A 16,761-nucleotide genomic window follows, 5' to 3' on the forward strand; every position below is an offset into this window, starting at 1 on the left:
CAGAGATCATCCAGTCCAACCCTCCTGCCACAGCAGCATCCCCCAGGGGAGTCTGCACAGGAATGCATCCAGGTGGGGTTGGAAAGTCTCCAGAGAAGGAGACTCCACAACCTCTCTGGGCAGCCTGCTCCAGGGCTCCAACACCCTCACTGGAAAGAAGTTTCTCCTCATGTGGAGGTGCAATCATCTATGTTGAAGTTTAATCCCATTGTTCCTTGGCTTACTGCTGTGCAGCACCCAAAAGAGCCTGGCCCCCTCCCCTTGACCCCTACCCCTCAGCTATTGATAGACATTGATCAGATCCCTCTCAGCCTTCTCTTCTCCAGACTAAACACCCCCAGGGCTCTCAGTCTCTCTCCAAAGGGGAGATGCTCAAGTCCCCTAAGCATCCTCCTGGCTCTCCCTTGGACTCTCTCCAGCAGGTCTCTGTCTCTCTTGAACTGGGGAGCCCCAAACTGGACACAGGATTGCAGCTGTGGTCTCAGCAGGGCAGAGCAGAGGGGCAGCAGAACCTCCCCAGCCCTGCTGGCCACACTTTTCTTGCTGCCCCCCAGGATCCCATTGGCTCTCTTGGCCACAAGGGCACTTTGCTGTCCCATGCAGAACTTGCTGCCCACCAGCACTCCAAGGTCTTTCTCTGTGGAGCTGCTTTCCAGCAGGGCAGTCTCTAACCTGTCCTGGTGCCTGCTGTTATTCCTGCCCAGCTGCAGGACTCTGCACTTGTCCTTATTGCCCTTCATGAGGTTTGCCTGCAGCCAGCTCTGGTTGGATGGCAGCGCAGCCTGAGGGGTGTCAGCCAACCTCCCCCCCCACCCCCCCCAAGTTTTGTATCATCAGGAACTTGCTGAGGGTGCTTTCAATCCCCTCCTCCAGGTCACTGATAAAGATCTTGAACAAAACTGGAGCCAGTCCTGATCCTTGGGGAACACCACTGCCCACAGGCCTCCAAGTTGACTCTGTGGCACTGCTGCCAAGCCTGTGATTGCAGGAGCAGGAGAGCAGTAAGGTACCAAGGTTGATGACTTCTGTCTCTGTTTCTTCCCAGGTATTTAATGACATGACAGAACTGCTCTCATCCTACAGGAACTACGACAGCTACCGACGAGCCTACAGCGAGTGCACCAACTTCAAGATCCCCATCCTTGGGGTCCACCTGAAAGACTTGATATCACTTTATGAGGGCATGCCAGACTACTTGGAGGACAAAAAAATTAACATCTACAAACTCTACTCTCTCTACAACCACATCAATGAGCTGGTACAGCTCCAGGAGATGCCACTTCCTCTGGAGGCTAATATGGACCTGGTTCATTTGCTTACAGTGAGTCTGCTGGAGGAGGGAAATGCTCCCATTTGAAAGTGATGTCATGCACCCCTCCAGCAACCCTGGCTCTGGAACTGGGGAGCCCCAAACTGGACACAGGATTGCAGCAGGGCAGAGTAGAGGGGGTGCAGAATTTCCTCAGAGCTGCTGGCCACACTTCTCTTGCTGCCCCCCAGGATCCCATTGGCTCTCTTGGCCACAAGGGCACTTTGCTGTCCCATGCAGAACTTGCTGCCCACCAGCACTCCAAGGTCTTTCTCCGTGGAGCTGCTTTCCAGCAGGGCAGCCTCTAACCTGTCCTGGTGCCTGCTGTTATTCCTGCCCAGCTGCAGGACTCTGCACTTGTCCTTATTGCCCTTCATGAGGTTTGCCTGCAGCCAGCTCTCAGCCTGTCCAGCTCTGGTTGGATGGCAGCACAGCCTGAGGGGTGTCAGCCACCCCCAGTTCGGTATCACCAATGACCTTACTGGGGGTCCAACTCAATCCTCTCATCCAGTTTGATGAAGATCTTGAACACACCTGTGCCCAGTACTGATCCCTGGGGAGAACCACTGGACACTGTGCCCCTGATCACAAGGGGTAATGGATAGAAACTGCAGCACAGGAGGTTGCACCTCAACATGAGGAGGAACTTCTTGACTGTGAGGGTGCCAGAGCACTGGAACAGGCTGCCCAGAGAGGTTGTGGAGTCTCCTTCTCTGGAGCCTTTCCAGCCCCATCTGGATGTGTTCCTGTGTGACCTGTGCTGGATTCTCTGGTCCTGCTCTGCCAGGGGGGGTTGGACTGGATGACCTTCAGAAGTCCCTTCCAAGCCCTTCCTGTGATCACACCCCTCTGAACTCCTGTGTTGAGCCACTTAGCAGTAAATTACCTGACTGCTGCTTCTGCCCAGAGTCAGTTGCTGTGCTCCTGACTGTAGCTGTGTGCTGTCAGAGCTGTTCAGATCATGCCACAAGCAGTCTGGAGTTTCCAGCTGTGCCCATTGCAAGTCACCTGTGCAGCTCACCTGCAGTTTTCTTTTCCTCCTAGCTGCCACCTAAACTAAAAATTAATCCTTCCCAAAAAAAGAAAAGTGCAGATGCATGCCAGGAAGAAGTTCACCAAGTAGCTGTGGCTGGTCTGGGGTTCACCTGCTGTTGTGTTTGTGTTCCAGCTGTCCCTTGACCTTTACTACACCGAGGATGAAATCTATGAGCTGTCCTACGCGCGAGAGCCACGGAGCCACCGTGCTGCTGTAAGGACCTTTGGCATGTTCCTCACAAACACAAAGATGATTTCTTTATCTGAGCAATGTGATTTTTGTTCCTTTGCATTCCTTGGGTTTTTTTGGTTTTTGGTTTTTTTTTTTTGGTTCATGCTGAACTGAAAACATTTTAGCTTTACAGACTGAGCAAAGTCTGTGAAAGCATAGAATCACAGAACTGTCAGGGTTGGAAGGGACCTCAAGGATCATCCAGTTCCAACCCCCCTGCCATGGGCAGGGACATCTCACACTACAGCAGGTTGCTCACAGCCACATCCAGCCTGGCTGCAAAAACCTCCAGGGATGAGGCTTCCACCACCTCCCTGGGCAACCTGTGCCAGTCTCTCACCACCCTCATGGGGCAGAATTTCTTCCTAACATCCAATCTGAGTCTACCCATTCCTAGTTTTGCTCCATCCTCCCCAGTCCTATCACTATCCAGCATCCTAAAAAGTCTCTCCCCAGTGAGTGTCCCACAAGTTAACAGGGAGAGCAATTCAGTGTGAACCAGTGAGAAATCAAAACTTAGCTGCTGAGGTGTAGTAACTAATCAGTTATAACTGAAATGGAGGCAGAGCCAACATAGAATCCCAGAATGGCTCAGGTTGGAAGGGACCTCAGAGCTCCTCTGCTCCAACCTTCCCACCATGCCCAGGGACACCTCTCAGCTAGACTCAGCTGCTCAAGGCCTCATCCACCCTGGCCTTTAACATCCCCAGGGAGGAGGCAGCCACAGCCTCCCTGGGCAGCCTGTGCCAGAGTCTCAGCACCCTCCTACTGAAGAACTTCTTCCTCAGCTCCAGTCTAACCCTGCTCTGCCTCAGCTTCAAACCATTCCCTCTATGAAAGGGTTGACACCAGGTCAAAGTTTTGCAATGTGAACACAAAGTCAGATGAAGTTGTTTGGAGACAGCCCACCAGGCTCAGTCCTGGCCATGCACACTGATTCCTTTACATGAAATTATTCTCCTGTGATTCAAATGATTAAATCCAGACATTGTCTCCTTCTCTGGAGACTTTCCAACCCCACCTGGCTGCATTCCTGTGCAGACTCCCCTGGGTGCTGCTGCTCTGGCAGGGGGATTGGACTGGATGATCTCTGGAGCTCCCTTCCAACCTGTAATGTTCTGTGATACTGTGGTATAAATATGGAAATGATGTTGAATTTGTGGGGCTGGCAGTGACCTGTGCCACTGTTTTGGACAGCCCAGGGAAGAGCTTCCCCTGAAGCACCAGGGGACTGTCAAAAGCATGATGTGGGCACAGCAGGCTGGGTCACACGCAGTCCATGCTCACAGCTGGAAGCAATGCAGGACTGCAAAATCTTTCCATGGGGCACTAATGAAGTTCCATTCCATTTATTCCAGCCTATGACACCTTCCAGACCACCTGTAGTTGCAGACTGGGCCTCAGGAGTAGCCCCCAAGCCTGATCCAAAGACCATCAGCAAGCACGTTCAGAGGATGGTAGATGTAAGTATGCTTGGCCCTTTGACTTCCAGGTCATCTGTGGATCATATCCTTAGCTGTGAGAAGATGCAGAAAGGGATTGAGAGCTGCTGGGAAGCACTTCTCTCCTCACAGATAGGTGTTTCTGCCTGCCTGTAAACAGCAGCAGTGCCCCAGGAGGCATGGAAGGAAATTCCACTCTAAGGAGCCAGCAGGAGCTGTGAATGCTCATTTGTGTGCTTAGAAGCATGGACTGGCCTGGGTCGGAAGGCACCTCCAAAGCTCATCCAGTCCAACCCCCTGCAGTCAGCAGGGACATCCTCCACTAAATCAGGTTGCTCAGAGCCTTGTCCAGCCTCACCTTGAATATCTCCAGGGATGGGACCTCAACTACCCCCCTGGGCAACCTGTTGCAGTGTTCCAGCAGCCTCCTGGTGCAGAACTTAATGATCTTAAAGCAAATAAAGGTCTTAAAGCAACACAGAAAAAAGCTGTCAGTGTGCAGGGAAGCAGTTAGCTCAGCCTCTGTTGACTTCTCTCCATTTTGCTCCAAATGCAGACTTTGTGAGGGCTTCTTTAGCTTCAAGTCAAAGAAAACCCCAACCCAGATAGTGTTGCACTGGGAGAAAGTGGGGGAGGAAAGCCCTGAGTGCAGTGGAGGCTTTGTCAAGTGGCCATGCAGCCCATCCTTGCTGTCACCCATTCCCCTCTTTTCTTGCACAGTCTGTCTTCAAAAACTATGACCATGACCAGGATGGATACATCTCCCAGGAGGAGTTTGAGAAGATAGCTGCCAGTTTTCCATTCTCATTCTGTGTAATGGCTAAGGACTGGTGAGTACCCAGCCCCTAGCTCTGCCTAGCAACTTGGGAGCATCTGCTTTTTGGGAGAGTCCTGTGGGATTTTTTGTGGGTTGGGTTTTTTGTGGGGGTTTTCTGTTTGTTTGGGTTGGGTTTTTTTGTTTCTTTGTTTAGGATTTTTTTTGGTGTGTGTTTCAATTCTATTTTCTCAGGGTTGCAATATCACAGAGTCACAGAAACATTCAGGTTGGAAGAGACCCTCAGCATCACCAAGTCCAACCCACAACCCTACTCTACAAGGCTCACCCCTAAACCAGAGCCCCAAGCACCACATCCAAACCACCTTGAAACACAGCCAGGCTTGGGGACTCCACCACCTCCCTGGGCAGCACATTCCAATCCCTGACCACTCTTGATGGGAAGAAAATCTTCCTACTGTCCAGTCTAAACCTCCCCAGTCACAGCTTGAGGCCATTCCCTCTTGTTCTATCACTAATGACCTGTGAGAAGAGACCAGCAGCAGCCTCTCCACAACCTCCTTTTAGGTAGTTGTAGACAGCAATGAGGTCTCCTCTCACCTCCACTTTTAGGAGGACTACACTTTACATTGTTTTTTTCTGTTTGTGCAGGGCTGTTTTATAAGCATCTTTCGTTTTCCTCCTTCAAACAAATCATGTCCTGCTTTAAACACTACAAAAGGAATAAAAGGAAAACATAGAACCAAAGAATTGTCAGGGTTGGAAGGGACCACAAGGCTCATCCAGTTCCAACCCCCCTGCCATGGGCAGGGACACCTCACACTACATCAGCCTGGCCAGAGCCTCATCCAGCCTGGCCTTAAACACCTCCAGGGATGGAGCCTCAACCACCTCCCTGCACAACCCATTCCAGGCTCTCACCACTCTCATGGGGAAGAACTTCTTCCTCACATCCAGCCTGAATCTCCCCACTTCCAGCTTTATTCCATTCCCCCCAGTCCTATCACTCCCTGACACCCTAAAAAGTCCCTCCCCAGCTTTCTTGGAGCCCCCTTCAGATACTGGAAGGCCACAAGAAGGTCACCTGGGAGCCTTCTCCTCTCCAGACTGTACAACCCCAACTCTCTCAGTCTGTCCTCATAGCAGAGCAGCTCCAGCCCTCTGCTCATCCTGGTGGCCCTTCTCTGGACACCTTCCAGCACCTCCAGATCTCTCTTGTAACAGAGGCTCCAGAACTGGACACAGTGCTCCAGGTGTGGTCTCAGCAGAGTGGAGCAGAGGGGGAGAATCCCCTCCCTGCCCTGCTGGCCACACTTCTCTTGCTGCAGCCCAGGCTCTGCTTGCTCAGGGCTGCTTTCCAGGCAGTCACTGCCCAGCCTGTACTTGTGCTTGGAGTATGGATTGCTGTGTGAATAGCTAAGGAGACCAAAGATGCAGCTCAGCATCAAAGTTGTGAGGGAAGGTTGTGTTGACTCTCCTTGGGTAGGTCTGGCAAATAACTTCTCTTGTCTGTTTGCAGGGAAGGGCTGATCAGCAGGGATGAAATCACAGCTTACTTCATGAGGGCCAGCTCCATCTATTCCAAGCTGGGACTTGGCTTTGCTCACAACTTTCAAGAGACCACTTACCTAAGGCCTACTTTCTGTGACAACTGTGCTGGATTTGTAAGCTACTTTTTTGTTTTTTTTGATTCAATTCTGCTATGGTTGCTTGGAATGATGCTCTCTCTTTCTCTCTCTCTCTCTCTCTTTCTCTCTCTGTGGTTTGTTTTTTTTTTTTTAATCTCATAAAAACCAGTAGTGTCTCACACAGAAATCATGGAATCAGGAAATGCTTTGGGTTGGAAGGGACCTCCAAAGGTCATCCAGTCCAACCCTCCTGCAGTCTGCAGGGACATTCTCAACTAGATCAGGTTGCCCAGAGCCTTGTTCAAGTCGAACCTTGAATATCTCCAGGGATGGGACCTCAACCACCTCCCTGGGCAACCTCTTGCAGCATTCCAGCAGCCTCCTGGTGCAGAACTTGTTCCTCACATCCAATCTCAATCTGCTCTCCTTTCAAACCATTGTCCCTCGTCCCTGCCCTCTGCAGCCTTCTTGTAGCCCCTTCAGGTCCTGGCAGGCTGCTCTTAGGTCTGCCTGGAGTCTTCTCTTCTCCAGGCTGCACACCCCCAGCTCCCTCATCCTGTCCTCACAGCAGAGCTGCTCCAGCGCCCTGATCACTTTCATGCCCTGCTTCCAGAGCCATTCTTCCATGAGCCAGGGACTCCTTTTCTGCCAGGCACTCCAATGTCATTCTCTTGGTGGAGTCTGCAGTGAGCCTCTCATGTGCTTCACTTGCAGCCGTTGCTTTTTCTTGCTCTTTTGGGTCACCTGCTTCACTGGAAACCCTCAGGTAAGCTCAGGTGCTGGATTCCAAAACTGATGGGGAGAGAGGGGGGTAAAGAGTTTGTCTTTGCATCCCTGCTTCATCTCTTCTCCTTCTAAACCCTTGCAGTATTCCTGGGTATCCTTTGATAGATGCTGTTTGGGAATGTTCTACCACCCTCATGGTGCAGAACTTGCTCCTAAGGGATCTGTAGAAGACAGCAGTGAAGTTACATAGAGCACCAGGCTTCTGCCTGTGTAGCTCTTGGAGGTATCCTTGGCACCCCTCTGGGCACTGCTATCATCTGTTTGAAGGTATCTCCTACCTGGTGGTGGTGATGGGGAATTGTGTGACCAACCACAGTCTCAGGTTTACAATTCCAGAGCCTTCCATGTCCTGGTACAGACATTTCCTGCCCCTTGCCTGTGTCCCAGAAAGATTCAGTAAAACTGAGTCCTCCCAATCCTCAGCTCAGCTGGGATCAAACAAGGATGCTGAGAGAGAATTCTCCACCTGCTCCAGCTCCATGAACTCCCTGGGAGCTGTCAGAGCTGCTGATGTGTTCAGCAGAGACTGGCTCAAGGTACAAAGGTGCTGAGAGAGAATTCTTCCTCTCCTCCAGCTCCACGAACTCTGGGAGCTCTCGGATCTGCTGATGTGTTCAGTAGAGACTGGCTCGAGGTACAAACAAGGTTGCTGAGAGAGAATTCTTCCTCTCTTTCAGCTCCACAAACTCTGGGAGCTCTCGGATCTGCTGATGTGTTCAGCAGAGACTGGCTCGAGGTACAAACAAGGTTGCTGAGAGAGAATTCTTCCTCTCTTTCAGCTCCACAAACTCTGGGAGCTCTCGGATCTGCTGATGTGTTCAGCAGAGACTGGCTCCAGGTACAAAGGTGCTGAGAGAGAATTCTTCCTCTCCTCCAGCTCCACAAACTCTGGGAGCTCTCGGATCTGCTGATGTGTTCAGTAGATACTGGCTCCAGATACCAAGGTGCTGAGAGAGAATTCTTCATCTCCTCCAGCTCCACAAACTCTGGAAGCTGTCAGAGCTGCTGAGTGTTCAGTTGAGACTGGCTGAAGGTACAAAGGTGCTGAGAGAGAATTCTTCCTCTCCTCCAGCACCACAAAATCTCTGGGAGCTGTCAGATCTGCTGATGTGTTCAGTAGAGACTGACTGAAGGTATTTTGTTTGTGACTGAGGACCACACATGAGTTATTATCTTTACCTTATGGTAAAGAGGGAAAGAGTTCAGATTCTAAGCTTACTTGAGAAGGTATTCTGGAGGTGCTCAGATCTTACAAGTGAGTGGAACTTCTAATGGACTTTCTTGTCTCATCTGGTGGTATCTGGTGCCCAGGGAAATCTCTTAATCCATGGTCTTTCTGTTTGAATTTCAGCTGTGGGGAGTCATTAAGCAAGGATACAGATGCAAAGGTAAGAAAGTACCTTTGGTTTGTTCTAATCTAAAACTGCTGGTGAGTGGTGGAACCCCATGGTCATCCTGAGATCCTGGGGACCTGTTTATCTGACCTCTCAGGGAGGAGAAGACCAAGTCAAGCACAGAATGACATACAGCTGGTCCAGAATGGGAGCGAGTACAGAATCACTGAATTGTCAGGGTTGGAAGGGACCTCAAGGCTCATCCAGTTCCAACCCCCCTGCCATGGGCAGGGACACCTCACACTACAGCAGGTTGCTCACAGCCACATCCAGCCTGGCTGCAAAAACCTCCAGGGATGAGGCTTCCACCACCTCCCTGGGCAACCTGTGCCAGTCTCTCACCACCCTCATGGGGAAGAACTTCTTAACTTCTAACCTAAATCTGCCCTCCTCTAGTTGGATTCATTTCCTCCCACTCCTGTCACTACCTGATACACTAAAAATTCCCTCCCCAGCTTTCTTGGAGCCCTCTTCAGATACTGGAAGGCCACAAGAAGGTCTCCTCAGAGCCTTCTCTTCTCCAGACTGCACAACCCCAACTCTCTCAGCCTGTCCTCATGGCAGCTGAGCTCCAGCCCTCTGCTCATCCTTGTGGTGCTTCTCTGGACACCTTCCAGCACATCCATAACACAATGAAGGAACTCCTAACTGCTAGCTCCAGCCCTCTGCAAACCATCCCTGAGTTCAGAGGGTTTGGCAGCAGCCCCTTGTGTTCCAAGGGGTGCAAACACCACTTAGTGACCTGCTCTAGTCCATGTGCTGGTGTTAGGTCATAGGCTGGACTGGATGATCTCAGAGGTCTATTCCATCCTCAGTAATTCTGTCTGCAAGGCGTGCAGAGCAGGTGTTTGGCAGAGGTTTCTTCCTGCTCTCTCTGCAGCTCAGGCAGTCAGAATGTTGCTGCAGGATGAAAAGGGGTTTTGGTGCAGGGATGTCCTTGGTCTCTCTGCCAGTTGGATGTTGTTGCACCTCATGCAGGTAGAGAACATCCAAGCAACTTTCTTGCTTCCTGGAGAGGCAACCCAGACTAAAAGCTGGCTTTAGGTTCCTCTGATAGTTTAGGGGCTAGGTGCCTTTAAGAACCACAAAGTTGAAAACCTCCAGAGGCTAGAGAGGTCCAGGATGTGGACAAGGAGCTGTATTTCATTCCCACAATTCCTGCATCCCTATAAAACAGGCTGCAGAGTCAGTTTTCTTCCCCTTTCCCCCCCTCTCTCCTCCCAGGAGGATGCCCAGGCTGTTCTCTCTTGCAGGGGAGACCTGGTGTCAGCCTTGGCAATGCTGCCAGTTAGGGCTGGAGCTGCCAAGCTGAATTTTAGCTGTGTCACAATGGTGTGGAGGGTAGAGAGGCTTGGGGGGTGGGCATGAAGGCTTGGGTTTGTTGGCCTGGTTTAAAGGGAGGCTTGTGTGAAGCTTTGGCTAATGAGCTGCTGTGTTAAGCCCAGCCCATGGATTTTGGGGTCTTTTGTATGCTCAGTGCTGTTGTATGGAGTTGTGAATTGCATTTCCATCCAAACTCTCCAATTCTGTCCAATCCTTTGTGTCAGCATTTTTCTTGTGCCCCTTTTGGAAGAGGTAAAAGAGCAAACCTGGAGGGAGGGCAGAGGAGGGCAAGGAAGCTGGGAAGGGCCTGGAGAAGAAATCTGATGAAGAGCAACTGAAGGAGCTGGGGATGGTTAGTGTGAAACAGAGGAGGCTGAGGGGAGACCTCATTGCTCTCTGCAACTACCTAAAAGGAGGTTGTGGAGAGGCTGCTGCTGGTCTCTTCTCACAGGTCATTAGTGATGGAACAAGAGGGAATGGCCTCAAGCTACAACTGGGGAGGTTTAGACTGGACAGTAGGAAGATTTTCTTCCCATCAAGAGTGTTCAGGGATTGGAATGTGCTGCCCAGGGAGGTGGTGGAGTCCCCAAGCCTGGCTGTGTTTCAAGGTGGTTTGGCTGTGGTGCTTGGGGCTCTGGTTTAGGGGTGAGCCTTGTAGAGTAGGGTTGTGGGTTGGACTTGGTGATCCTGAGGGTCTCTTCCAACCTGAATGTTTCTGTGATTCTGTGATTGAAATCTGTCTGGCTCTAAACCAAGGCTGAGTGTGTGTGCCAACTGTGCTTTGCTTTCAGACTGTGGAATGAACTGTCACAAGCAGTGCAAGGACCTGATTGTGATAGAGTGCAAGAGGAGATCCAAAACTTCAGTCGCAGACAGCAGCCCAACATCTGCTCTTGCTTCAAGCCTCTGCCCAGTAGGAGTCAAGGAACAATTCCATGGTGAGAAAAGATCTCAGGAAAAAGATGCAAAGATCTGAGATCCTCTTTGCTGTGCTCCTTTTCCAGCATCATTGGAGGGGTTTAGGTGCAGTGTGTCATCAGCATCTCAACTGGAGCCAGGTACCAGGGAAGACCACTGCAGGTCCACTGCCTTTGTCCTTTCCCTTCCTGTGTTCCCATGTGCAGCCTTGTTTTGTTTTCTTCCCACCAGCAGAAATCACTTTACCTGAAATGAGTCTCTTTAAATACCTCTTCATTGCAGGGTTGGGTTTTTTTTTTTGCCTTCCGTTTCTAACATTGTGAGTTTGGTTCCCTGCCCCCCCCCTCCCCTCTTTTCCCTCAGATTTTATTTTTAACTGCCAAAGTATTTTAGGCTGAGCTGTAGAAAAGCAGTGGCAAATGAAACTTGTTGTTAGCTAAAATGAATTTGCCAACCATTTGAAATTCTTTTTCAGGTGGGATTTGTGACAACACTGAACTAATAATCCCCAGCTTTCATCTCTCAACCCAGTCAGGGTCTGTATAAAACCTCTTGGCCCTCAGGAGGTTTGTCTCTAGCTGGAGCTCCTGTCCTATGAGGACAGGCTGAGGGAGTTGGGGCTGTCCAGCCTGGAGAAGAGAAAGCTCTGAGGGGACCTCCTTGTGGCCTCCCAGCCTCTTTTCCTCTCATTGATCCACATTTATGTTCCTGAGACAGGGCAAAGAGTTGCTCAGGAGACATAACCCTGAGAAATCTCCAGGGCAATGAATGTGAAACCAGTAAAGATCTTCTCTTCCTTCCCAATACCAAGTTTAGTCACTGTGCTGCCTGATTCTCTTTTCCTGGGCTGAGCTCTTGACTCCATTCACCACAGGACAAGAAGAAGGAGCATTCCCATTTCCCAATGGAGAAGTGGTGGAACACAACGAAGACACCAAGGACCGAACCATTATGCTCATGGGCTCCTCAGCTCAGAAGATCTCCGTGAGGCTGAAACCAGCTGTGGTCCACAAAAGCACCCAGACTGAGCTCATCCTGCTGGCTGCTGCTGCTACTTCTCGTAGGCAGGCAGAGAAGAAGGAACACAGGGGGCCAGAAAATCCTCCCCACCTGCAGGCTGCTCCCCCATCCCCCTGGCCAAGCCCCCTCCTGGGCCGCAGGAAGGCCTATGTTAAATGGGAGAACAAGGACTGCAGCCACAGGGCAAAGGAGGAGCAGCCCAGCTCCAAGCCCTCCTACCAAGAACTCGAGCAGGTACTCAGAGGCTGCACGCAGGCTGATCCCCACAGATGAGCTGGGAGGGGCAGGGGGGAGGGACCGGGTGGGAGGGTGTCCCCTGACCCCCTGCAGGTGATTGTCAGAGCAGTCAGAGAACCCTAGAATGGATTACAGAAATCACAGAGACACAGAGATCACAGAGTCACAGAAACATTCAGGGTGGAAGAGACCCTCAGCATTTCCAAGTCCAACCCAGAACTCTCCTCTACAAGGCTCACCCCTAAACCAGAGCCCCAAGCACCACATTGAAACACAGCCAGGCCTGGGGACTGGAGATGCTGAGGTACTGGAAGGTGTCCAGAGAAGGGCAACAAAGCTGGGGAGAGGTCTGGAGCACAGCCCTGTGAGGAGAGGCTGAGGGAGCTGGGGGTGTTTAGCCTGGAGAAGAGGAGGCTCAGGGGAGACCTCATTGCTCTCTACAGCTACCTGAAGGGAGGTTGTAGCCAGGTGGGGGTTGGTCTCTTCTCCCAGGCAACCAGCAGCAGAAGGAGGGGACACAGTCTCAAGTTGTGCCAGGGGAGGTACAGGCTGGATGTGAGGAGGAAGTTCTTCACAGAGAGAGACTTGCCATTGGGATGTGCTGCCCAGGGAGGTGGTGGAGTCTCCATCCCTGGAGACGTTCAAGAGGAGCCTGGATGAGGTACTTAGTGCCATGGTCTGGTTGATTGCTTAGGGCTGGGTGATAGGTTGGATCTTGGAGGTCTCTTCCAACCTGGTTGAGTCTATGATTCTATGAATCCACCACCTTCCTGGGCAGCACATTCCAATCCCTGAACACTCTTGATGGGAAGAAAATCTTCCTACTGTCCAGTCTAAACCTCCCCAGTCACAGCTTGAGGCCATTCCCTCTTGTTCCATCACTAATGACCTGTGAGAAGAGACCAGCAGCAGCCTCTCCACAACCTCCTTTCAGGTAGTTGCAGAGAGCAATGAGGTCTCCCCTCAGCCTCCTCTGTTTCACACTAACCATGCCCAGCTCCTTCAGTTGCTCTTCATCAGATTTCTTCTCCAGGCCCTTCCCAGCTTCCTTGCCCTCCTCTGCCCTGGCTCCAGCACCTCCACATCTCTCTTGGACTGAGGTGCCCCAAACTGGACACAACACTCCAGGTGTGGCCTCCCCAGAGCTGAGTCCCAGGGGACAATCCCCTCCCTAGAGCTGTGAGGTAGGAGCTGGGTTGCTGTTTGCCCTCTTTGGAAGCAGCAGTGGAGGGTAGATAGATGCAGGTGGTGGACACAACTGCCAGGCAGCAGCTGCTGGAGATGTTCAGGATGAGCAGAGGGCAGGAGCACCTCTCCTGTGAGGACAGACTGAGAGAGTTGGGGCTGTTCAGTCTGGAGAAGAGAAGGCTCCCAGGAGACCTTCTTGTAGCCTTCCAGTATCTGAAGGGGGCTACAGGAAAGCTGGGGAGGGACTTTTGAGGGTGTCAGGGAGTGACAGGACTGGGGGGAATGGAATAAAGCTGGAAGTGGGGAGATTCAGGCTGGATATGAGGAAGAAGTTCTTCCCCATGAGAGTGGTGAGAGCCTGGAATGGGTTGTGCAGGGAGGTGGTTGAGGCCCCATCCCTGGAGGTGTTTGCAGCCAGGCTGGATGAGGCTCTGGCCAGGCTGATGTAGTGTGAGGTGTCCCTGCCCATGGCAGGGGGTTGGAACTGGATGATCCTTGTGGTCCCTTCCAACCCTGACTGATTCTATGATTCGCTGATGTTTAAGAGGATAGATGAGTGACCAGGGAAATGCTCAAATGAGTTACTGCTCCTGTTCCACTGATAACACCTACAACTCTTTTTTTTTTCCCCTTCATTTTTTTTCGCCTTGTCTAAATGACTTCTAAATAATAACTTAGAGGTACTTGGGGATATTGCAATCATGACTGAATGCCCTCACAAAGGGAGGAAGGGTCTGGAGAACAGGGCTGGGGAGAAGCAGCTGAGGGAGCTGGGCTAGGGTAGTCTGGAGAAGAGGAGGCTGAGGGGAGACTTCACTGCTCTCTGCAGCTCCCTGACAGGAGGCTGCAGTGAGGTGGGGGTTGGGCTCTTCTCCCTAGTCTGCATCTAATGATGGAAGGAGAGGGAATGCCCTGAAATTGTGCCAGGGGAGGGTTTGGTTGGAGACAATCCAATGGAGAGCCAGGAGGATGCTTAGGGGACTTGAGAATCTCCCTGTGAAGAGAGCCTGAGAGCCCTGGGGCTGTTTAGTGTGGAGAAGAGAAGGCTGAGAGGGATCTGATCAATGTCTATCAATAGCTGAGGGGTGGGTGGAGTGGAGGGGCCCAGGCTCTTTTGGGTGGTGCACAGGAATAAGCCAAGGAACAACAGGTCCAAGCTTGAACAGAGAAGGTTTCAGCTCAACATGAGGAAAAACTTCCTTACAGTGAGGGTGTTGGAGCCCTGGAGCAGGCTGCCCAGAGAGGTTGTGGAGTCTCCTTCTCTGGAGATTTTCCAATCTCCCCTGGATGCATTCCTGTGCAGACTCCCCTGGGTGATGCTGCTCTGGCAGGGGGGTTGGACTGGATGATCTCTGGAGCTCCCTTCCAACCTCTGATGTACTGTGAGACTGTGATCAGGAAAAACTTCACTGCAAGAGTGGTCAGGAATTGACAGAGGCTGCGCAGGGAGGTGGTGGAGTCCTCATCCCTGGAGGTGTTCCTGAAAGGTGTGTCCATGGCACTTGGGGCCAGGGTTTCTTGGCCATGGTGGGGTTGGATTGATGGCTGGACTGGATTAATATCAGAGGTCTCTTCCCACAGAAACAATTCTGTGCTCTTCATGCCATTCAACCTGAACTTTTTTTTTGTTGCTGTTCTTTAGGAAAGAAACACTCTGAAGGCAGTCAATGAAGGCTTAAAGCTCCAGCTGGAACAGGCACACAAAACAATTGAATCTCTCACAATCCAGAGGAGAAACCATGTAGTCCACAACCTGCAACACAGAGACTGCTCGTAGCAGGCAGGAAAGGAAACCTGCTGTGGAGGAATGCAAGACTGAAGGGTGGGGTTGTGCTAGAGCTGCTTTACCAAGTGAACTCGAGAGGCTGAGGGGTGTTAAACAGAAATATTCTCCTTCTTCAGCACACTTCCATCTGAAACAGCCTCCAGTGCACAGACCCTCTCCTCTCACTTCTAAAGGTAATTTAGTGTCACCTCTGCAATGAGAAGAGAACCTTCTGGGTCTGCTTGGGACAGAAATGAGGTTGTGGCTGATGTTCCTGCTCATGGTGAAGGCCATGTGGATTGCCCAGCACCTTGGCTGCCAGCAGCACAGCTTCCTCTGCAAGTGTTGTGACACAGGAGCTGTTTGTGAGCCTGGGGCACCTCAGATTCACCAACAAATTTTTAATGGAGACAAATATTTCAGTCAAACTGTAGAATATTCCCCCAAGAGGTCCTTCTCCTTGTGGCTGGAACCAGCTCAGATCATGCCCTTGTCATCTTTCTTTGCACAAGGTGAACAAGAGTGTTACAGGAAGGAGTTAAGCTCTTGAAGCCTGATTGTTTAGTAAGAGACCTTAAGATAAACTGAAATGGTTTTCAGCCCTCTTTCAGAGCTGTAGGAGTCCTGCTGCCTAAAGGCTGACCTTGGTAAGGGAAAATGGATGAGCCCAGGGTTTGCTCTGAGGACTGCTTCCAGTTCTGTGTGCTGTGTCCTACTCATCTGGCTTAAGGAAGACATTGTTCACACAGGGTACCTACCATAGAGAGCTTTGGGTTGCAAGGGACCTGCAAAGCTCATCCAGTCCAACCCTCCCTCAGTCATTAGGGACCTCCTCCACCAGATCAGGTTGCTCAGAGCCATGTTGAGCCTAACCTTAATTGTCTCCAGGGACTGAGGCCTCAACCACCTCCCTGGGCAACCCATTCCAGTGTTCCAGCAGCCTCCTGGTGCAGAACTTATTCCTCACATCCAATCTCAATCTGCTCTGCTCTCATTTCAAACCATTGTCCCTCATCCTGTCCCTGCAGGCCTTTGGGATCAGTCCCTCTGCAGCCTTCTTGGAGCCCCTTCAGGTCCTGGCAGGCTGCTCTTAGGTCTGCCTGGAGCCTTCTCTTCTCCAGGCTGCACACCCCCAGCTCCCTCAGCCTGTCCTCAGAGCAGAGCTGCTCCAGCCCCCTGATCATTTTCCTGGCCCTCCTCTGGACCCTCTCCATCAAGCCCATGTCCTTCCTGTGCTGAGGGCTCCAGAGCTGGATGCAGCACTGCAGGTGAGGTCTCCCCAGAGCAGAGCAGAGGGGCAGGATCCCCTCCCTCCATCTCTGCTTTGGCTGCAGCCCAGGCTGCCCTTGGCCTTCTGTGCTGCAAGCTCACACTGTTGGCTCATGTCCTGCTTCTCCCCCAGCAGCACCCACAAGTCCTTTCCTGTAGGGCTGCTCCCCATCTCATCATCCCCCATCCTGGATTGATTTCCAGGATTGCCCTGACTGAGGTGCAGGACCTCACACTTTGCTTTGCTGACCCTGATGAGATTCTCCTCAGCCCAGCCCTGGAGCCTGTCCTACTGTAGTGTGGCTTAAGGACTAACTTGTTGATCTGTGGTAGATCTGAGACCAGGTTATTTATTTATTCTTCTCTCATGTCCAGTGTTTGCCACTGCTGAACAGAACCTCAAGGGCCACCCTGTGAAGGCCAGTGCCCAGGACTCCAGT

The 16,761-nt window shown here is 51.6% G+C and overlaps 1 protein-coding gene across 1 annotated transcript in view; it reads left to right on the forward strand.

The window, feature by feature from the left end:
* The window catches only part of RASGRP1 (RAS guanyl releasing protein 1), a 51,953-nt gene extending 36,889 nt beyond the window's left edge, over positions 1–15,064 (forward strand). Inside the window, exons 9-17 of the mRNA XM_054400094.1 lie at positions 1,046–1,321; positions 2,478–2,558; positions 3,935–4,039; positions 4,739–4,848; positions 6,313–6,457; positions 8,559–8,595; positions 10,716–10,862; positions 11,717–12,096; positions 14,930–15,064. Coding sequence (XP_054256069.1) covers positions 1,046–1,321; positions 2,478–2,558; positions 3,935–4,039; positions 4,739–4,848; positions 6,313–6,457; positions 8,559–8,595; positions 10,716–10,862; positions 11,717–12,096; positions 14,930–15,064 — 1,416 coding nt within the window. The remainder of the gene's footprint in view (positions 1–1,045; positions 1,322–2,477; positions 2,559–3,934; positions 4,040–4,738; positions 4,849–6,312; positions 6,458–8,558; positions 8,596–10,715; positions 10,863–11,716; positions 12,097–14,929) is intronic.
* Positions 15,065–16,761: the final 1,697 nt, after the last annotated feature.

This window comes from Indicator indicator, chromosome 4, assembly GCF_027791375.1.
Source record: "Indicator indicator isolate 239-I01 chromosome 4, UM_Iind_1.1, whole genome shotgun sequence".
Lineage (NCBI taxonomy): Eukaryota > Metazoa > Chordata > Aves > Piciformes > Indicatoridae > Indicator > Indicator indicator.